This window comes from Diadema antillarum, unplaced genomic scaffold (genome assembly GCF_040938485.1).
Source record: "Diadema antillarum isolate AM-2024a unplaced genomic scaffold, OU_Dant_1.0 seq00000693_RagTag, whole genome shotgun sequence".
Lineage (NCBI taxonomy): Eukaryota > Metazoa > Echinodermata > Echinoidea > Diadematoida > Diadematidae > Diadema > Diadema antillarum.
This window is the reverse complement of record NW_027271598.1, coordinates 2,071,639-2,095,164: the sequence shown is the minus strand read 5'-3', so window position 1 is coordinate 2,095,164 and position 23,526 is coordinate 2,071,639. Positions and strand designations below refer to the sequence as shown.

At 37.3% G+C, this 23,526-nt stretch overlaps 1 protein-coding gene across 1 annotated transcript in view; it reads left to right on the top strand.

Annotated features, from left to right (window-relative positions):
* LOC139737456 (cyclic nucleotide-binding domain-containing protein 2-like) overlaps positions 1-23,526 on the top strand; it is a 29,824-nt gene extending 6,298 nt beyond the window's left edge. The window contains exons 3-19 of the mRNA XM_071648132.1: positions 1,472-1,610; positions 5,977-6,047; positions 7,032-7,215; positions 8,767-8,841; positions 9,807-9,895; positions 12,430-12,503; positions 13,605-13,660; positions 14,358-14,441; positions 15,298-15,362; positions 15,798-15,878; positions 16,204-16,264; positions 17,387-17,540; positions 18,061-18,185; positions 19,867-19,974; positions 21,155-21,211; positions 22,197-22,286; positions 23,386-23,526. Coding sequence (XP_071504233.1) covers positions 1,472-1,610; positions 5,977-6,047; positions 7,032-7,215; positions 8,767-8,841; positions 9,807-9,895; positions 12,430-12,503; positions 13,605-13,660; positions 14,358-14,441; positions 15,298-15,362; positions 15,798-15,878; positions 16,204-16,264; positions 17,387-17,540; positions 18,061-18,185; positions 19,867-19,974; positions 21,155-21,211; positions 22,197-22,286; positions 23,386-23,526 — 1,654 coding nt within the window. The remainder of the gene's footprint in view (positions 1-1,471; positions 1,611-5,976; positions 6,048-7,031; positions 7,216-8,766; positions 8,842-9,806; positions 9,896-12,429; positions 12,504-13,604; positions 13,661-14,357; positions 14,442-15,297; positions 15,363-15,797; positions 15,879-16,203; positions 16,265-17,386; positions 17,541-18,060; positions 18,186-19,866; positions 19,975-21,154; positions 21,212-22,196; positions 22,287-23,385) is intronic.

Below are 23,526 nucleotides of genomic sequence, written 5' to 3'. Positions count from 1 at the left end.
GCAACGATTAATTCGTCACTTGTGTGATGGGTGGAAGTGGACTCAACTGCATTACTACGCGGAGGGTCATCGTCAAGGTCCCGAACTTCGGCGAAAACAGACATCGTTTTCAAACCGCACAAGGGCTCATTGACCCAGTTCAATGTAAAACGCTGTGATAATGATTTGTGGTGCACACTCAGTGCCACAGACGTGTACGTATGCTTTTGAATGCAAACCCACTGCGAGATTACCAAACACCCCGTCGCCGACGAATCATAAAAGACGATTTACCTGTGCGTGACTGTTTGTTGATTGTTTGTTTTATTTCAAAGGGAGAAATTCAATGATAGAATCATAGAAATCTTTTTTGTTTGTGCGTAATTTACATGAAATGTCTGCCTTCTCATTATGTAGTTTGCGTTTGGTCCACTTCTCAAGATAAGTAGGAAAATGAAGTTATAAGTTTTACTTCAAACGGATTTGTTTTAATATGCTCTGTACACAACCTGACATGCCCCGCCATTTCAACTGTGTGATGAATGGTGGTAGTTTGAATGCGGCAATCAACTCGCAATGGGTTTGACCTTGGTGTTCTCACACGGGTCAGTTATCATGAACCCGTCATTATGTCCATTCCATACTGCTGGTGTACATTCAAAAGAAATCGGCGTTTAAAGAGGAAGGGTTGTGTGTGTGTGTGTGTGTGGGGGGGGGGGGGTGTCGAAAGAATGGTTTGCACCTTCTTTTGTTTCGCCCTTTTTTGTTACGCCCATCACGACGATTTTTATCCTGGGGCGATGCGCGCCATTGAGAGTTGTGAGTTCACGACTAGCAGACGGCAACCACATGTGAATGATTTGTCATTAAGTCAAAACGTCAAGGGTAGTCTGCTCTCAAGGGTCACGCAATTTTATCGTTTCCCTGTCAATCTCGTCTCCATAATTGGAAAGACGATCCAACCAGCCTCTTCTAATTGCAGATTACTCTATACTACAGGATTATCGTATGAAGATGTGACTTAAACACTTGACGATAATTGTATATTGCAACGCGTCACTTTTCTTGTCTGTGTCAGTCCGGGTAGGGGCCGGATAGGGTGTGGTGGTATTCCCCGGTATTTGTTGTTTCGGAGATATCAAACGTTTTGCTTGGAGGCAAGGCTGAAGTTGACGCATGACCTCTTGCTTTCAACAGTCAGTATCACTGCTCGCCATAGAAACGCCGCGTACTCGCCACGGTGGGACGGTCCCAACAACTCACCTTGATTGCTCAATTCTTCTAATAAACTCTGACTCTGGGTAACCAACAAGCAAACTCTCGCCATGTTCTGTATTAGTGCATTCCATCCCAAGACAATTTCGCAACATTTATGCACCGTTTAACGCCCAGTGTACGGCGTTCGCAGGAGCACATTCGTCTTGTCTTTCTCCAGATGGGTCAGATCGAAAGTTATTTATGTCGTCATTATGTTTCGTGTTTCCTTTCCTAGGCGGGTGACGTCGGTGGATTCGGACCTGGGTCCTACCACTCCCAGACGTTCGGTCGGGGCTGGTTCGGCGGGGAAGGTCGTCAACCGCCGGCGAACAGTCATGGCCATTCAGGATGAAGTCAAAGAGGATGGCCCAACGGTAAGTCACCCATTCTTGACTCATGGTTATTAAATGTTCTCAAGTTTGAATCTTCCCTTGGCTCCCCCGTGTGTTTGTGCTCCATTTCTTAGGCACAAACTCCCCTTTTCATATTCTAAATGCTCACGATGTAGACCATTTTTTATCAATGCTGAGAGTCATCTATTCATACAATCGTAATCTGTAGGTTACCTAATACATATCGCAGGGCTCGACGCTAACGGTGGCCCGGTGGCCCGGTGGCCCGGGGCCACCAAAAGCTCACGTCGGGCCACCAAAATTTCAAAAATGAAGATTTCGGTGGCCCGATCGGGCCATCAAAAAAAGTCGGATTTTGCCTAAACTTTCTTGAAATGGACAGCGGTAACAATCGGCTCTGTAAGATGCTAAAATAAAAGTCAGATGTTTGCTTTTAGTTTTGGAAATGAATAAAGGTAATATTCGACTCCGTATGATACTAAAATAAATGTTGGATGTTTGCTTATACTTCTGGAAATGAATAACGGTTAGATTCAGCTCCATATGGTGCTAAAATTAATGTCAGATATTTGATTTTGCGTTCGGAAATGAATAAGGTCAACATTCGGCTCCGGAAGATGCTGAAATAAATGTCGAATGTTTGCTTTGACGTTCGGAAATGAATACTAATAATATTCAACTCCGTACGATGATAGAATAAATGCCGGATGTTTGCTTTTACGTTCGAAAGTAAATAGCAATAACATTCAGCTCCGGATGATGCTAAGATGTCGAATGATCCCTTTGACGTTCGGAAATGAACAACGATAATATTCAACTCCGTACGATGATAAAACAAATGTCTGATGTTTGCTTTTATGTTCGAATGTAAATAGCAACAAAATTCAGCTCCGGAAGGTGCTTGAATAAATGTCGAATGATCCCTTTGACGTTCGGAAATGAATAACAATAATATTCAACTCCGCACGATGATTAAATAAATGTCGGATATTGGCTATCACATTTCGAAATGAATAACAGTAACATTCAGCTGCGTTTGATGGTAAAGTAAATGTCTGATGTCTGCATTGACGTTCAAGAATGAAAAACAGTAACATTCGGCTCTGTACGACGCTAAAATGTCAGATGATTCATTTCACTTTCGGAAGTGGACAGCAATAACATTCGGCTCCGTACGATGATAAAATAAATGTCGGATGTTTGCTTTTAAATTTGGAAATGAATAACGGTAATATTCTGCTCCGTACGATGCTAAAATAAATAACAGATTGTTGCTTTTACATTTGAAAATGATTAACGGTATCAATCGGCTCAGTTAGATGCTAAAATAGATAGCGGATGGTTCCTTTCACGTTCGGCATGTTCGGAAATGAATAAGGATAACATTCAGCTCCGTAAGATGCTAAAATGAATGTCGGTTGTTTGCTTTGACATTTGAAAATGATTAACAGTATAACATTCGGCTCCGTAAGGTGTTATAATACTAGTAAAATGTTGGATGATTGCTTTTACAATCAGAAATGAATAACGGTAACTTTCGGCTCTTTACAATGCCAAAACAAATGTCGGATGTGTACAAATGTCTGCAAATGCTCCCACTTTCTCTTTTCAAACGTAAGTTTTGACCACCAATATAGGCACCAACTTTTAAGATAATCTGTAAGCCTATCTGTTAAATCGTAGAACTCAGAATAACGGGAAGATGATTGAATTTTCTATTTATTTATTTTAAACATGGGTACCTGTATCACTTCGGTAATACTTAATATTTATTTTTCTATGTTTAGTAGCACCGATTTAGTTTTCTTTATGTTTTTCTTGATTTTTTTTTTCGGGCCACCAAAGAATAAAAATCAATGATTTTGGTGGCCCGATTGGGCAACCAAAAATGAAAGTTAGTGTGGAGCCCTGCATATCGCAATGTTTGTAATTATATTCTGTTATTTTGTTCAACTTTTTAGTTCTGTATTAATGTGCGTGCCTAAAAACGCCAGTATTGAGCGTTACATGAATAGTATTCATAACAATAATGATGATGATGTTGACGATGATGATAACATTGATAACGATAATGATAATAATGAAATTCATAACAATTAAATTGATTACAATGTTAATATAACGATAATGATGATAATAGTTGTGGATAGTAATAATAGTGATTTTTTTATCATTGTTATTATTATCATTATTAATTATTATTATTATTATTATTATTATTATTATTATTATTATTGTTATTATTATTATTATTATTATTATTATTATTATTGTTATTATTATTATTATTATTATTATTTCTGTAATTGTCATTATTTTTGGACAAGATGTCCCTTTTTACCCGAGTGTCAGTATTGGAAGAGTGCTGACACTGAAGATGCTACGCTCATGAATACGATAGTATATTATCACTATCATCTTCATTATAATCGTCATCGTTTCTCATAATTTCGAATAATATAACATGATTATCATTATAAATCATGTCTATAATCATGGCTATTATCATTTTTATCAATATCTAAGTGACATGTGGCAGTATGTTCTGACAATGGTTATCGCGTTTTTAGTTTATATTGTCGATTTCTGATTGAGACCCAGAAAAAAAAAATGCTGCGTTTATTTTATTTGATATCAGATATCTCCCTCTCCTCTACACGTACAGTTGCGCCGTGTAATGCAAATGCTCCCAAGGACCAATCACTTGCCGTCATAAATTCACTCAAAACTATCAAAATTGCCCTTCTATACTTGGACATCATTTATGTTTTATTATGTTTCATCAAAATTATCATAATGAATAGTGTTTCGTGCATTATGAATATGTGAACTTACGATTTTAACAATATTTCCTTTATATCTTAGCATAAAACAACATTACGTAATGATTAGCTCTCTATTACCACAGAGCTTGGAAATCTTTAATCATTAAAATCTTTGGGTAGCGATTTCAGCGTGTTTTGCACGCAATAAGTTACTTCCCATAGGGATTAATTTGAACACATTACATTTAACGCTATAAACCACAATGCTGATTACGTAATATATATCAATAGAAGATGACCATGGGAGTACGAACTCCTCATAGATTGCCATGGAAACCAGTAAACGGTAGGATTTATTGCTGTTGTTGCCATAAACAACGAACATAAACCCGACCAATGTGCAGGGCTGTAAAATCTTAAGCCGTTGCTCGGTTACTCGTTTTATGTTTCCTGCTCACATGGTGGAATTAATTTAAACGTCGTACTTACGAACAAACTCCACGTGAAGAACGTCATTACTCTACATGGCAACGACATGAATGTGCATTATCTTGACAAGCGTAAGGGTAATTAACTGTCCTCTTTACATAGAAAATCTGACTGATGTAGTGTGACCCGAACCAGATATTGGGATGCAACATGCAAACCGTCCCCCGTAATCTTGAAGACATCCCGGAGAAGTTCAGATACGAGTTTCCTTTTAACGATACAGACAACAAAACGAAAATTTGAATTTTGCTCCATCAGTCCCGAGTGGAAACGTACAAAGTTGATGTATTAGTGATTTTTTTTTTTTTTGCCTTTTTTGGGGGAGTAATCTCTGAAATTCATGGCATCAAGACTTCATGATCAATTGATGTTGTTATCAGCCTGCATTTGCACGCCTACAAGTAGTTAGCTTTGCACAAAACAGACTGTATAGAGGTATGTCCATCGTTATACCCAGTATCGCTATGCCTGTAGTCTATATCTGATAGTAGAGTTGATGAAACCTGCATATTTCTCTGGCCTTATGTTAAAGGGATAGTATATTATTGGTGGTGATGAGAATTGGGCTTCTACTTTTTGCGAGATACCAAGAAAACACTTGTGAAATGATACAGAGCATACCATTCCAAGAGGAATTTAAAGTTAATTAGATGAACATCGGTTTTAGAATGGCTGAGACATCCAAAAACAAAGTAAAACAAAGCGATCCTAATCAAAGGTGGGTCCCGCCTTTTCTTATAGGAATGCTCTGTTTTGGATATCTCAGCCATTTAAAGGCCTATTTTCATCAAATAAACATCTAATCCTTCTTTGAATTACATGCTCTTTCATATTTCAGAAGAGTTTACTCATTATCTCACCAAAAAAAAAAAAAAATGTTAGAAACGTGAAGTTAGGTCTCAACCAAAACTATACAATCCCATTAACACTTGCAAGAAACCGAGGACGCTTGGTCACATGCGAGGACCTACAATTTGAAATCAAACTTTAAGCTGGTACACCCCCTCCCCCACGCTCACATAAACGCACGAATAATGTGCGACAAGAAATGCTAACAATTGCATCTTTCAGTATTATCACTTAGATGTGTATAACCTGTTTGTTTGTTTGTTTGTTTGTTTGTTTTCCCGCAGCCCTTCCAGCGATTCAAGAGGAAGGCTTGTGCCGTGAAGTGGCTATGTATGGTGTGCATCATATACATGAGGTTAGCAGATGTTATGTGGACGACTGTATAGCAGTCGCAGGTCGAACTAGAAAAAGAAAAATTGACTTCCTACAACTTGATTCCTATCTTCTAAGTCATTGAAAAGAAACAACAACAACAACAACAAATGGGTATAATAAAGCTCAGGGAGATAAAGAGATAGAAATGAGAAAAAAATCAGGACTAGAAGTAGGATCAGGGCAGATGTAGGGTATAAACATTAAAATGTTATGTTCTGGAAAGAAACATCACAAGAATAGAAGTGATTTTTTTTTTTGTCTTGCCCTCATAATTTAATGTTTCTTGCTTTTTCGATCACTGGGAAGCTATAATGGTGCTAACTATATAGACAAAGGGTTTGAGTGTTACTCTTATCTATGATTCAGGTTTAAATCGCCGATGTCAACTTAAACATTCAGTGACCGCTTTTCAATGAAGTAGAAGATCGTACAATAACTCAAAGGTGTTTGTTTTTGATAATTTTTTGCTGAAAGTTGAATTAGACGGATGGGGAAACAAAAATGACAAAATAATGTCTCTGTTTTTTCCACAACCCTCGTCTGACTTTGTAACAGCATGAATAACACTTGAGCAATGCGCTACACGAAAGCACAAGAAAATTCTAAAATAGTTTTAAAACACATCGCATTCCCTCGAATTTTCTCAAATCGACAGGCGTCGGCTCATCATTAATCACACAAAATATTCTTTGACAGAACACTTAAAAAAAAAAATCAAATGGAAAGCATTCATGGGGGAAAACCAAAAAGAGTGAAGGATGGTTTCAAAAGTATGAAGAGCATTGACATTTTGGCACGTTCACATTTGATGTTTTTTTTTTTTCTTCTTCTCGTTATACCCTGATGTGTCTTTTGAATTTCCCAATCGAAATGAAATATTTTGGAAAACATAATTATGATAAGTATGATGATAGTTTTCAGAATAACTGAAGTGAGTGCGCTCCTTACATCTTGTCTACGGCAGGGAGGCATCCGAGCGGGCTTTAAAGGGGAGTCTCCTGGAGGTTGTGGAGGAGATCTTGACCTCGGCGGAAGAGGAAGCCAAGCGCACAGGGAATGATGGGAACTACCCAAAGGGCATCATCAGCTCGGCCTATCCGGATATGACGTTTGACGCGACGGACTTTCAGCGGTTTTCCAAGAGAGAGGTATGTTATTAGGACTCGACAGAAAGCTGAGCTGGAGCTTTTGCTCAACGGCATGATTCATGGAGAGATAGAATTTATTTGGACTGCAAAAATACGGGGGATTAAAATTGACAAGATAGTTGACTGATAACAACTCAACGTCTTGGTTTTAGAATCCAAGGCGAGACCTCTAACGTGTCTTCGGTCAGTGAAAAAAAGAAAGGATTTTGGGATTGGTTTCATTGAGTTGGGCCATCATTCAACCTGCCAATCTCATTGTGGGAGTAAAGTGTGATACAAATTTCGTGTTACAGCGTGTAGCTTATTTTTTTTGTATGCCTACAACAGATGGCATTATTATGATATTTCATTATCGTAGACGTTGCACATAATTGTAAGTGTGTATTCACTGTGGAAATGTTTGAACACATCAGTGGATAGGTTGAGGAAACTTGGATAATCAGTTCAAAAGTTATGAATTTTCAAGTTTTTGAGGGAGTTACTTGTCGTCATCTTCATCGTAGGATAAAAAGGCTCCAACAGTTTGTAATGCTACGGTACTGGTAGGATGTAAAAGAAAAAATACTAAGAGGACTCCACTCATTTTCATTTTCAGTGTAATCAAAGAACACTTGACTTACCACCTCTAGAAAGCAGAGGGAATGCATGTAATATTACTCTTGACATATGTCAGTATGAAACTGAGGAAATGTTTCCTTTTCACTAAAAATGACATTTTCTGGCATTCTTTTCTTATATTTCTATAAATCTCTTGTATTGTGACATCATGTTATTTTCATAGTCATCTTAACTAGATGTGACGATACATGAATCAACCGACATTAAAGATGCATCACTTTTGAATGGATTGACAGATTTTGCAGAAGTTTCACTAGTGCATCTACTTGTTTCATATTATATTTCTGTAACTCCTACGTATTTTCAGTTTTTTAATCATGTCAGTATCTTTTGTTGTGATTTTGCACGTTTTCTTGCAACGTCAATAGCGAGCTTAAGATTTGCGACACGAACGCTAAGACGACGCTGTTAGGTAAAAAATCGGTGTTCTGTACATGCGCGAGACAGCTGTGTCCATTGTCCATGCCGGGAGGAGGCGTCGTCTGATCGTTCGCGTCGCAGATCTAAAGCTCGCTATTGTTTCTGGATGCGAAATATATCAATCAATGAGATCTATGTGGGAAAAGAGGGAAGGTAAAGGGTTGAATACAAATTCCCCTCTTATCCTGTAAAATATCTGGTCACATCATTTTGATCCCTATCGCACATTGTAGTCCTTGAAAATACAATGTAGAACAAAAATTACGATGTTTTGTCATTTGTGTGCATTCGATCAATAGGTGCAGATAAATCGTGATGAGATTATCAGCTTGATTCTCCCTCACAATAACTCGGTATTTTCTTTTATTTCATTCATTTATTATCTTTTTTCTTTTTACCTCGGAATAATGAAATTCATTTATATCATTCTGGGTCGCTGAAATCCCCCTTTTTTCACCACCTCGGAGTCTATTCATCCTGTACAATTGCCTTCACATCTTTGTTCTCTTGTAGGAGGGATTGCCGAACAAGATCAAAGAAATCCTGAGAATGGACGAGGAGGAGCGAACGCCGGAACAAATCCAAAATGTGAGATACGATCTTCTGCTTCAATTATGTTGAAAGAATACAATACTCATACAACAATGTACTTATGATCTAGTGACGTGCACATTTTCCCTTCTCTCTTCTTATTTTTCTTCGCCTTTTTTAGGCTATTACTAGCTGTTCTAACACGGCGACATTAATCTTGTTACGAAATCTTACAATCCACAATGAAAAAGGGTATTTGTATGTCAATTATTTTGGTTTTGGTCAGATAAAATCGGTACGGCGGAAAAGACAACAGGCCCTGGTAACGATACGAACAGAAATTGTCGATAAACACAAAAATAGGACGTTCCTTTGACAGTATCAGTGTACCACGTCAGAAGAAACAATAGACTAAAAAGTGCTCGAAATCAGACAGGCCTGCCTTAACTCCTCTGATCGTTACCTCCACAAAACGGCAATTTTCCAGCAGAGTTGATACATGGTACACCCATAGTTCCTCTATCTAAAGTGTGCTAGAAAGTTGCGCGAATTCAATTCAAACATCTCTACAAGCATGACAAGTCCTTTATGTTGATCTCTAAATAGCCACATGTCCGAGACGCAGCTTGTGCATAATCATTCAATTATAAGTATATAGCCTGTATACCGATCATTGACACATCTAGAACTTATCTAAATGAAATTTGACTTTTCTCTCGCGGAGAATTCATAATAATGCTATCTTTGCATAAAACAGTGCTATATCTATCATTATTATCTACACAGTTTCGAGTTTGAGGAAACCTGAATAGATGCCTACTGTATAATAATAAATACAGTCTCTGTAAATTTCTATGTCTACACTGAATTAATAAAGGTAATAGATCGTAGAAATAACCAGTTGTAACTCATAAAGGGTAGACGTTGTCGAAGCTCATTCAATTCCATGATTACATAACTTGAGCGTCTGTTTAAAAGGTTTATTATGGTTTAATTTATTTTCATTTTTCTTACTTTTCTAGGTGGTTCGGAGTATGCAGAGCATCGAAGAGTTTGCCAAGTACCCGCCAGAAATTCAGAAAAGGATGTGTCGGTGTGCGTGGTATGACGTGTAAGTTGATCCCATTGGTCTACAAGTGCTCTAAAATTGATATGCCAAAACCAGACGAGTTGTCGAGTTGCCATGTTTACTGGCACGTCTTCTTTTCATACCTTCTCAAATAAGCTTACTTCCAACGACTCGACCATCTACATGTCGTCTTGTCCTAACCATCCCGACTTGCCAATTTGTTTGCTTATTTATTTGTTTGTTTGTGTGTTTGTTTTTTTCTTTGTTTTTTGTTTTTAGAAATGGCCTTCTTGTTTTATTGCTCTAAACGAGTATGGTTGCATGATTTCAACAGTCCTTTCCCACACAAGCTATCTAGCCGAATTCCAACAATTCATCTACCCGTCCGCTAGGCCTAAACGAGAAAACTTTATCAATTTCAGTTTGAGCATAGTACAATAACTTAATTCATACGCAGTGGAGATATTTTGAAGGATGTCGATAGGAATTGCGTTCTGTATGCCGTAAATCTGATTATGACGGCGTGCTTGAATGAGAAATGACTGCTAGCACTGAACAGATCAATTCAAAATATTTTTCTTTTCTTTTCTGATCTCGACTGATAATGCAATTTGGCAATTTTTTATCCATTTCCGTTCAACAATTGAACAAATTCTTTCTCTATTATTGAGGCTGATTACGCTGACATGAATTACCTCACGCCTTGCTGTTCTGTCAAGAATGAAAGAGTCAGACATTGTCTCTGTCAAATAGTCAGCAGATATCTCCAAGTGACATGAAGGTGAAAAATCACCTGTTTGTTTGTATGTTTGTTTGTTTTTCTATCTGAATGCACGACCATCATAGCAAGACTCATTCCTGACTGCTGGTACAATATTTGGAAAACACTGCAATTTATTACAACCACTTTTCCCCGAGAGAAGCCGATATGACCGCGTTTTCCGCGGGATAGATAGGCAGCCCGGTGTGGAAGCAAATGGATGATAATACATATCTGTGCTAAAACAATGAAACTTTATAGCACAGGAAACTAGGCCAGGTTCAAAGAAACACGAACTTGTCAGTAGGAACACTCGAAATATGAAATCACACATTCCGTGAATGCCCGCTGAGACTCAGGCAAAAAAAGAGAAGAAGTTAAGTTGGGCCGCTTGGCAGAAAAATTGCATTCTCAAGGGGTATATGTTACTCAATAATGTTATAATAGTCTATACAGTTCAGGCCATGATATAAACTCCTCAAAAAAAGTTCTGCAAGTCCAATTTGACGTATCAAATTTCTCTCAGAACTTTATCACTTCATTCAAATGTGACATCATAAGAAAGCCTGATTACTTATCTCTAAAATGACATCTCACTTGCTATGATTGGATATTCCTGGAATGCGCAGTATGACTGAGTATGAGGAAGGCCAAATGTGAAATGTTGCAAAATAGAGCAAACATGTTATGTCAAACAGTGTAATTTCCAATTGCTTTGTCGTTTCGGGGAAGGAATGTGCCTGAAAAGAATGCATTGTGAGATTATCATTAGATTCCAGGTTTCATCCATGAATTAAAAAATGCTGTAGTATCTGCAGATTAAAATTAATGATAAAGGTTGACCAAACAGTCATCTAATGTCTAGGAAATGGGAGTTTTTGAAAGTGCTGTCATTTTAGCATTGCTTATTCCAGTGGCCTTTTTTCATCAAAACTGTACATTATCAATAGCAGAATTGTTGCGACTTTTCACTTTTGATCTGTCCCCATACTCAGCCTTTTTTGCACATTCCAAGAACACCCAATCATAGCAAGTGAGGTGTCATTTTAAAGATAAGTAATCAGGATTTCTTATGATGTCACATTTGAATGAAATGATATAGTTTTGAGAGAAATATGATACGTCAAATTGGACTCGCAGAACTTTTTTTGAGGAGTTTATATCATGGCCTGAACTGTATAGACTATTATAACATTATTGAGTTTATGTAATTAGTATAATGTAAAACAAACATGTCGAAATGAATAGAATGTCACCTATATATATCGCTTCCTTTTGTTTTGGTTTACTGGCATTTCTTGAGGCAAACCGTCTGTTATAGGTTGAAACCAAAGAGATGATCTCTTTGGTTGAAACTATCAAAACTTTCTCAGAGCGTCGTCTGATGTAGGCTATTACCGACACAAGCAGATGCACAAAAAGAAGTAAAGTGCCAAGGAAGCGATCATGACAGCATTCATATTAAAGCTATACATGTAATTCTTCTTTAATTCGAGTCCAAATGTTTCCACCAAAGAGCAACCGGAATACGGTTTGTAAATTGAAACACGTAGACACAAATCCAAAATAATCTTGATTCGATTCGATTCATATCTATTATGTCTCTCTCTCTCTCTCTATTTTTCCGGCTAAACTCCGAAGGTAGGTCTTATTTGTGTTTACAAGTGAGTTAGAGCTGTATTTTATCCTTTCATATCTTGGGATAAAATGTGGCGAGAACCGAAAAGGTTTTGAATAAAGACTATTACGTTTATACGTAATAGCAAGTTAATAACTGTCTTTGCACGTATTTTTCCCCAACTCATTCACTTTCCAGATTTAGTCGGAATCGCGTGATCATCAGGGACCAAGAGAGGGCGGAAGGCATGTACTTCATTCTCTCTGGAAAAGGTAGGACTGTGGTTGAGTTCTTGTTGTGCTTGTTACTTCTTCAGTCCTGTCGTTTCATCATGATGTCGGGAAATATCGGGGTAGATTAAGGGTGCTGTTCGTTATTCCGAAGGATCGCTATTCCGAAGGTTTGTTATTCCGAAGGGTCGTTAATCCGAAACACGGAAATACCCTATACCTAGAGGTTCGTTAATCCGAAAATGAAAAAGGGTTCGTTAATCCGAAAATTTGTGGCGTTATTCCGAAGGTTCGTTACTCCGAAGATTGGTTAATCCGAAAATGAAATTCGGAACAATGAACCTTCGGAATAACGAATCTTCGGAATAACGAGCTGTAACCGATTATAATGTGTACATGAACCTGTAAGCGAAGTTCTCATGCTTTTCTGAAATTATGGCGCGGACTACAAACCATTATTATCTATACGTCAATATAAATAAATGATGGATAGAATTTCCTACCTTTGCTACTTAAATTGAGTAAAACAATACCAGAGTTGGATATCAAACAAGTGAGACTTCAGTCAGCGTATTGACGTATTCAGTGAAAAGACAAAACACCGAAAGATTTGACAATTATATAACAACAAATGTATTTCCTTGGTTGGGTTGTTTGTTTGCTGACGAAACGTGCACTGAGAAATAAATTAATCTTCATTTTAAAATCTAGCAGTGTTCGGATTTGATAAAGGCCCATCTATTCCATCCGAAGTAAACTGTTGTGGTCTTCGGAATTTCACGTCACTGTTTGAAGAAAGCTAAAGTTGGTGCCCTGGAAGCGGTTATTAGATAACAGCACTGTGATGTATTCATTTGGTGTTTTATGATGTATTCTCTGTAAGCAACTTTGTACGACATCAGAATTTTTATTCCACACACGGAATGGACAGTCGGATGAATGAATTTCAAAATGGATGGAAAGGTTAATATCCAATACTATAAAATTACTTTTTCATTAGTTGATAAATATCTCCGAGTAAAAATTTTGTAAAAGACACATCAATCTATAACATACACATGCGTTGTTAGAAGATTTTGTAATTTTTGCTTTTCAAAGTTTTTCTCTTGCTGTTTTTTTTTGTGTGTGTGTCCCTCTACACAGCAACGAAGACGAAAGGAGGACAGACGTACATCCTGAAAAAGGGAGACAAATTTGGTGTAAGCCGAACGTCATTTTCGTGTATACTTCCTGTTTGTTCGTCACCATTCTATGAAATGAGTATGCCTATATTCAAAGAGTGTATGTAATGCGCTAATTAGTATTCTTACACTTGTTTTGACTTAGAGAACGCAAATATTTCATTCGATGTTGTAGTCACTTTGTTATCCGTTTGAACGCTTCCGCATTTCCGCACGATAAGGAAAGAAGGACTTGCATATGAATTTGGATACACTCCACTTTTAATACGTTGTTCGTAGTTTACGATCCCCCCCCCCCCCGGCAATTTTCTCTCAACAAAACGAAAACACAGCTATATTGTACTTGATTCGTATGTCTTTAATTTTGGGGTTTACCTAACCGAGAGAGTAGTGACGTTGGTGCAGAAAAAATCGTAGGGGGAGCCATACAATGCTCATTGTACCTGTGACGTGCACGGATGACGTAGTTCGCTTGTTCAAAGGGTTCCGTTTCCTGCAGTGTGCGATTATTCATTTGACATCATTACTGATTCTCTAATTCGAGTAATCCCCAAGTCGAGTATCGTATCGGATTACATGACGCATGCTTTTACAGATCTATTTCGTACATACATAAAGTAAGATCATTTAATGCAAACGTGAAAACACAATCCGACATACAACCCGCCTTTCAAACATGATAATGTGTTTTGACGATGTGTTTGTATTTTAACAGGAGATCGATCTCATCAACAACACCAACCGAAGCTGTACTGTGATGTCCAAGGAGAACATAGAACTGTTTTGCATTCATAGTCAGGTATGAGTTCTTTCTTTGCTTGCTTAGATTATATATACCATAGATTTAATCTGCTCGTACACTACTGCTGCATCACTCTTACTTTCCTATATTTTATTCGTTTTGTTCGATTTTGTTGGGATGTGTAAAGAAGCATGTAATTACATCACTATTATGAATGAAGGTACTTAGAGAGTAAAAATACATCGAGTGAGAAAGAAAGAAAGAAAGAAGGGAGAAGTTTACTCTATAATAGAGCATTTTCCTTGTCGCAGTAGTGAATTTACCGTGTCCAAATTTTATGTATGAAGACTATCAGTGAAAATTGGCAACAGCATACAGAGATTGGCATCGTTCAAAGCTTGTTACATTCATTCACTTATCAAGGTGCGTTCTGGCGACAAGATTCTTCATCATTAAGTTAACAAGTTAAAGGGTATGAAGACTAGATTTCCGATTAAGAGGAAAGTATACAAGTGCTTCCAAACCACAGGAGATAATGAAATTTCGGCAAAAATCATGAATATCCATGAGGCGTGTGAAATGGCAATGCACATTAGAACTGTGTCTGTCGCATTTTGTAACTGACAGTGGACCTTTAATGAATGCAGACAACGTTACACTTAATGATCCCCACTGAAATGTTAATAAGTGACGAAGATATGATTCCCCGCTACATCGGAAGACCGGTAATCGGCAGACTGATTCGAAATTCTAAACATTCTATCTAATAAAACCTCATGAGAAACCTACCTTTTGTCGAGTCGCTGTGAGAGAGTCGTCGACTAATACTTTTGTCACAAAATGTAAAAAAAATCTTCCCTTCTGTGAAAATAAGATCAGAGGATACATTTCTTCTTTTTTTTCACTCCCACAGGACTACCCCGATATTTTCGACACCAAGCTGAACGTCAAACCGGAAGACTGTCTAGAATACCTCAAGTGAGTGAAACGGAATCGTCTTTATAATATGACATTAAAACTTGCAAATGGAAAATATGATTACATTTGGTATGTCTTTTTTTTTTTTGTTCGGTATTTCATCTCATGTCAGTATGACAAACGATAAAGGTTTTATTTGTCTAAATGTCTGTCTGCTCGTTTACCGCAAGAAGTTGTGTTTATTAATATTGCATTCCTACATGATACCCAATCTATACACGATTATAACCGTCAAAATCACCATCTGCGTTCGTATAAGCTCCTCGTTATTAGCTTGAAATCGAATCGAAACCAGTTTGCATCTTGCAATATTTTCTCCTCAATAAAATCTCTGTATTCTTCCCAATCCGTTCTGCTTTCTTTAACATTTCATCACCCCCTTCGATATTGCTGCTATACATTTTTTCCTTTTTGGGGGTCTTTTTTTTTCTTCAGAACTTTACCGGTGTTCAGAGCATGGGCAGGACACGACAAACTTCCCGATTTTCCGGCCAACTGGGGTGTGCAGAATTACAGGTAAAGAAACGCCTTGCTTTGGTAGCCGTCTCATAAAGCCAAGCTCCATTATCATAGTCATAAGAGATGTAAACGGGTTTATTCTACGTAAACCAACCCTAGGTTGCGTCATACTATCCTCATAAAGCTGATCCATCGATATTCGACGTACTGCCTGCCGCTTGTAGTGGTATGCATCAATAGTAACTCATGATAGCATCCATAAAATACAAGAGAAATGTCGATGGAGTTACGAAAATCATAGCTTATCGTACTTTCATTTAATACGCCAAATTTACTAGCGGTTCACCATCATCATGCTGTTTGTTTCTCTCTCTCATCACAGGGCTGGACAGGTGATTGTACCCGACAGTATTAAGAATGACTGGATCTATGTCATTAAGTCGGTAAGAATCGTTTATCTTATTCAATCTTGGACGCTTTAGTATAGTCAATGCTGAAAAAAAGTCAAAATTGTTCAACTTGATAGTCTTATGAAAAGAATACCCACATTTTACCCCCGAATTTTACCACCAACGCCACCATTCATCACCCGCTTATTTGCATCATTTTGATATAACTTTCGACGATATGTACAAATATATATTATCTTTTTTTTTTCCCCTATAATTGTTACCCGTAGCGACGTTTCTATCAAAAACTTTTAGTACTTCTCATGCATGTATCTCTTCGCTCTTCAACCTCACATCCATTATTCTCAGTCTTGTCAGCATCTTCCTTATCACTTTTGTTCATTAATCTCTTTCTCGTGCTTGGATTTCCAAACTTTATTAGGACACTTAGGTGAGACCTTTATTGTTAGCATTTCAACATGAAATTACATCTAAGAAGAAAATCGTACGCTTCAGGCTCTTGAAGATAGATTGACAAAGAGGCAGAGAGGGAGAGAGAAGAGACAGATAGATAGATAGATAGATAAATAGATAGATAGATAGATAGATAGATAGATAGATAAATAGATAGGTAGATAGATAAATAGATAGAGAAATAGATAGATAGATAAATAGATTGATAGATAAATAGATAGATAGATTGATAGATAAATAGATAAATAGATAGATAGAGAAATAAATACATAGATAAATAGATAGATAAATAGATAGATAGATAGATAGATAAATAGACAGATAGATAGATAGATAGGTAGATATCGATTTAATTACATCCACCCCAATCATCCTCCCTGCTACCCCCTCTTCCTCCTCCTTCTCCCACTTCTCTTTCCTTCCTCCACCTCTTCTGCCACCACATGTCTTAATTTGATTATTCTTGATAATTTTCTGCCATAGAAATATTACAATCACAGTTAAACTATTGTTTAAGTAAGCAAAAACCAAGGCTTCAGATTACTTCTTATTTTGTGGTTGATTTAAAAAAAGAAATATCCTGTTTGCAATCTTCACCTACCTATTATGAGTTTTACTCCCCCAAAACTAGAGGCTAGCTTTTAAAATACAAAAGTTTGAGATCTTATATGATGCACTATGCCCCGTATTCCGTGCCAACAGGGAACATGTGACGTACTGAAAAAGTTGACGGCCGGAGTGTGCATGATCGACAAGTCGGGCAAGTTCAGCAAGGAGTTCAAGAAGGCCGAGAGTGCCCGCGAGATGGAGCAGATGAACGAGAAGATGGCAGAGAAACTTCCAGCGCACTCCAGAGGTAAGATAACATCCAATGAACGAATGAACGAATGAATGAATGAATGAATGAATGAATGAATGAATGAATGAATGAATGAATGAATGCATGAATGAGTGAATGAATTATTGCATGTATGAATGAAGGAATGATTGCATGAATGAGTGATTGAATAAATGAACGTATGAAGGAATGAATGCACGACTGAATGCATACATGAATGAATTAATGAGTGAATAAATGAAGAAACAACGACTGGTGAACAAACGATTGGAGTAGTAGTATCCCGATTACAAGAACAATGATAATATAAAGCAACCAACAACTTACCAGTGATAAAATGAATAAAATAAATCAAGCACCATCATCACGAATAAGAGCACTGTGGCTTAGTCGCTAAGTCTGTGGCCTCTGTTAAGAAAAGATTGACGAAATGAATCCTGCTATATACTTACCTTTGTACCTTTACCGTTAATTCTAATGGTATCATACCACCGACAGTTTTTTTTTTCTCCTTTTCTATGAACGTTATCTCTGTCAGTGACGTTCCTGACAACACCCGGACCGCACAGCGCCCGCAGCGGCCGAAGCCTGAGGGATCGTCAACCGATTTCCGGCATGTCGGAGGATACCATATCGCGGCGGAAAGGCGGCTCCCACTCAGCGGTTTGTTTCTTGGATTCAAAGACCGGCCTCTTCCTCTAACCTATTAACCCTCATAATACCAATACTTCAAAAGGAAACTGACAATTTAATTGACAATTTTGCCTTTAGACATAATCAGGTTAATCAGGACTAGTTGCCAAGTGTTTCCGTCATTCCTTTTATAATCAATTAATTATCATTACTTAAACCAAAAGGAAAAGTTTGTGGGAATGGGATTGCTCATGGAAATCTGAACTGAAACATGAATGAAATATCTAAAAGCTTACAATGGATAACAAAACCACAAGGACTATGGTAGAGCATCACAACTCATTGTTGCATACTGTAGTACTTTCACAGCTATCAAGAAGGAAAATATCTCGGGGGGGGGGGGGGCGAAGGGGAATGGGTTTAATAGATGGGAACTATAACCTAGCAAGAATTAAAAATGCAGCTCATTTCAGAAATATGCATTTCTGTAACTGTAACTGTATATCTCAGGGGGTTTTTTTGTGTGTGTTTAAACCACTCACTACAAAGGAAATAAAAATCTCTAACATCACGGCAGAGTCTCCTGAAAAGAACAAAGTTTGAAGTATGTATTGTGTAGTAAAGCACTGTGTTTTATGAAGACAGTAAATACCTATTTTCTCACTTTGCAGTGTACAGAGTGAAGCTGTTAAACTGCAAAAACAAGAGCAAATAAGGGGCATAGGCTCATTAAAAAATAATCTTGTCAATATGATCATTAATAACACTAAATTGATAATGGGGCAGTATATGAGTGGCTTGAAAAAGGTGTAATGAACCACCAATTCATTAGGAATATTTTGTGTACGACAGGAATTGTGTAATTAAGATGAAAAATTGGATCATTAGATAAATTTCCTTGTGAGCCATTATCGTCCCAATTTTAAAGTATAATTATAACATAAAATGTGCTATTGGATTGATGGAATTTCAGCATAATCCACACCAAAATTAAGTCATTTTAAGCATCCAGGTATCATTACTGATGGGATTAACCAATAAATATCTTTTAGATTACCCTTTATCTTTTTATCACTATCAATTTCCTTTTTTTTTCTCTGTATTCATGCCAAATTGTCATATTTGCTAGCTGAAATTACATTGAAGGTTCATAGTTTGCACCTGCTGTGATGCCTTTTGTTTGTTTGTTTGCTTTGCTGATTTTCTTTTTCTTTTGGTGTCTTCTAAGCTACCATGAGCATTCTACACTCTCGTATTTCGTGTTAATTGCATAATTATAATCATGGTCTTTATAGATCTTTAGGGTCACATTGGATTTCTTTGTTGGTGTTTTTATTTTTAAATGTTCTGTCTTACTCATAACTGCCAACATGCCTATGCACAATAATAATTTACTAGTCATTCTCATGAAAATTACTGATGGTGGGTTATTTTGCAGAGAATCGCACAGTATATCTAATACAAAAAATCAAACAAAACTGCTTTGATTACTAATAACAAAGATTTTTAACCTGTTGAGGACGAGTCCCGAGTATACTCGGGCAGGGGTCTATGGGAAATGCGTGTTGTAGCAAAATCAAACCATCCTCAACGGGTTAAAAGACCAAAACAGTAGTCATATGCTGAAATGACTAATAATTGCTAAATTTTACTACTAGTTGGCACCTATGCTTATCTGTACCTTTTATTTTGTATCTCTGTCTGTCTCCAGGGTTCCACGTTGCGGAGTAAGAGTCTGAGGCAGTGTGTGAAGAAAGGGAGCAGTCCTCTCACCCCTCACTGTGTCCGGGTAGGGGAGCTGGAGGCTGGTGATATCTTTGTAAGTCTTTCAGCTCCTGTTCTTTCTCCTATAACCTGGCCATTGCAAAGTTTGACTTTGATCTAAATTCAATCTAATCCAATTACAAATTTGGCACATGCCAATTAGATTTGTTGTTGTTGTTGTTGATGATATTGATGTTTTTGTTATTGTCATGGGGAAGGGAGGGATTTTATTTTTCCATGGTAGATTTTAACAAACAAACCCCCCCCCCCCAAAAAAAAAAAAAAAAATTAAACAACTTTTCCATTATTTGGTGACAGTAGTAGCATAGCCATGTAAGATATGTATCAGGAATATAACAAGTGATGCACTGGTTGAGCTGCAATGCACATCATATATGGGTACAATACCCACTTCCTACAAAAACAATGCTGTGACTGATTGCACACATGTATAGCAACAGCTGCCTTGCCCAATAAAGCAAAGTAACGTTGTCCAAGACATAATAACTGTGACATAACCTTTTTTATAGAGTAATTTGTAAACATTTTGGCACACAATCTCAGCACACATATGACATTATGATCAGAGATTGTCAAACAGTGTGTGTGATTTTATTGTTCTTGAAAAAGCAAGGTGAATGTGAATCAAATGATGCACCAGCATCATATTTACATCTGTACAAAGTATATTTTATACAATTTGCAAAATGTACATGCTCAATAATTGGTCCCAGTCAACATTTAAAATCAACATTTAACATCAACATTATTCTGACCCCAGCTCTTGGAACTGCTAGTTGGAATCAGCAAAAAGAACTATGTATGTACATGACAAAGCTATCAGTAATTGTACATCGCTGATTCATCTTATGCAGTGATTGAGTCATTGGTAGAAAGATGTTCATTTCCAGGCACTAACAGCCAAAGTATATCTTCCAAAGATATTTGTACAATGCGTTTACAATGTATATGCAAGGAAGTAACTCTCACAAGTTATTTTTTCCCCATCACATATTTTCCTCAAAAGTTTGATAATAAAAGAACCTTTCTTTCATTGTAGTTCGAATAGTTTGCCTATCAATCTGATATCATTAAAAAGGTCAGTGATTTGAGAAAGCCACAACAACAACCTAATATGAACATGAATACATGAGTGATAAGCCATGCTATTTTATTAAAACTACAAAAAATTATTTACTTGTTTTATTTTTCTTTCTTTTTAATTATATCGGTAGGATATACTCACAGTTATGCCTGGATACAAACACTGTAAGAGTGCCAGTGTGAGTTTGGTGAGTACTATTCATCAGCTTTCATGAATAAATGACTGTAATGATAATAAAAATGATAATAATAGCAATGATAATGACATTACAGGTAATAATACTACATTGTACTTCAATGTTCTAATCTAAAATTGCTACTAATATCAATGAAAATAACAGTGTCATAATGATAACGACGTAAAGAAAATAACAGCATACCAAAGTGTGATGCCTTGGCCAATCGTTGCCATGGAAACTGGTTTTGAACATCCTCACCTGGCCTGAGTGTTTGTGCACACACCTGGTTCCAACCCAAGCCATAATAAAAGACTGTGACATCATCACTTTGGTACTCTATAGAGAGAATCTATCAGGTGGCAACTCCATCCGGTTAGATGCTCTAGGGTTGTTGCTACTCAGTGAATCAACTTGTGTGTCATACAAAGTATGGCTCTATGTGACTTGCTATGTGTTGATTTGGCAAAACTGCCAAATGTGTTTTCACATGTGAAGTTGCAAAAAGCCTTTCCATGTGCATATCATCCCTGGGGTGAAAAGACCTCATATTTCAAAGTCATGAATTTTCAGATCAATTTTCAATCATCAAATAATGTAGAAATATCGTTTTTTATTACAGTTAGAATTGTAATGTTTTACAACTTAAATCAGTAATCTTAACATACAAAATTTGAGGTAGGTGTTTTCTGAATACCTAAAATGTACCAAATGAGATATGTGGCCTTGTTGGCACCCTAGGAATAATATGTGAATGGCTCTATGGCATTCATCTTATATTAATTCACAATCACATGCGTACGACTTCAATGGTAAATTTGAATAGAGGAACCAGTATACTGACATTGTAACTACTTATAATTCTACAAAATAGTTTGTGGTAAGTTTTTCATTGCCAAAAAGAGTTAAGATCAACACCATGTCACATCTGGAAAGTATCGGCACTGTTTAATCTGTTGTTTTGTTTAAATACCATCAATCAATGTCTGCCAAACAGGTGAGCCAAGGGGCTGAGGCAATTAAAATCAGCAAGTCTTTCTTCCTCAAGTATGCCGATGAGAGGGTCTTCACTGAGATTGAGATGAGGGTAAGTCATAGTCATCCGTACTGGATGTCAGTATGTCTGGGTGAAATGACATTTGCTCCTGTGACAGTTCCTTCAGTCCTCCTTTCTCCAAGGACTTTTAGGGCTGTGATAGGGTTTTGGGTTTAGTTTGATGTCAGGATTAGAAGTAAGATTAGGGTTATGTTTGTGTGTATAATTTATGTTTCGCTTAGCATGCAGATATTTCATGGGAGCAATTTATTGTCGCAGGAGCTGACGTCATGGAACACACAAGTTTGTTCTCAAATGGCAGCAACAAAGACAGTATTTTTCCCCATTTTATGCATCTTTTCTTTTATCAAAGCCTGATGATGGTGTGATCTTGATAAACTTATCTGGCTCTTGAGATAATTCCACCAAAATAACACTCACCATTGGAGGCAAAGAAGTGATTTCCTCATCAAATCTCCTGAGGCATGAAATGTGTATAAAGCATATGACTATGGAAATGCTCAAACTTCATGGACCAACTTATATTGTGTAAGTCTTTGTTGTAACAAGTGTGTACATCACAGAAAAGTGCCACTGTTCACACAAACAGCCAGAGAAGTCATAACTGTAAAACTTCATACTCTCATAGTTGGAAAAAAAGAAGAAGATCCCAAACAGATGAGTACTTGTACAAGGTCAGAGGGTGCGATACGAATCTCAACAGTTACTGTACTTCAACTCTCATCTACTGTATATGCAAGATAGTTAACAAGTCTAATTTCTCCCAAACTGGGACTTCCCAACAATTCTACATTTGGTGAAATTTGCGATCATGAATTAAGGCAATGGACAGAGAAACGTACAGGCGCATGTTGTATTCATGTCCATATCAGAGTTAATATTTTCATGTGTTACTGAATTTGCGAACAGCACCGAACTCACAAAATTCATAAAAATAAAAACTCCATGAAACATATTGTGTAAACAGAATTTAGCTAGTGTAGACATTCATATCAATCATCCATAATATCAAACAGCTATGAGCTTATCTCCACCATTGAAAGCCCGATACATTCTGAAGCCAATAACTGACAGATAATTCATCTCATCTCCTTCACCCCTATCACCCCATTCTGCCTGGCCTGAGCAGTACGAGCCCTACCCAGACCAGGACACCTGTCTCAAGGACCTGGATGTCACCACCCAGTGGGAGAAGTATAAGAAGATTGAGATGAGGAGCACCATGAAGGAGGTGCTGGATAGGGCGGGGCCACGAATCATGTCCAGGTGA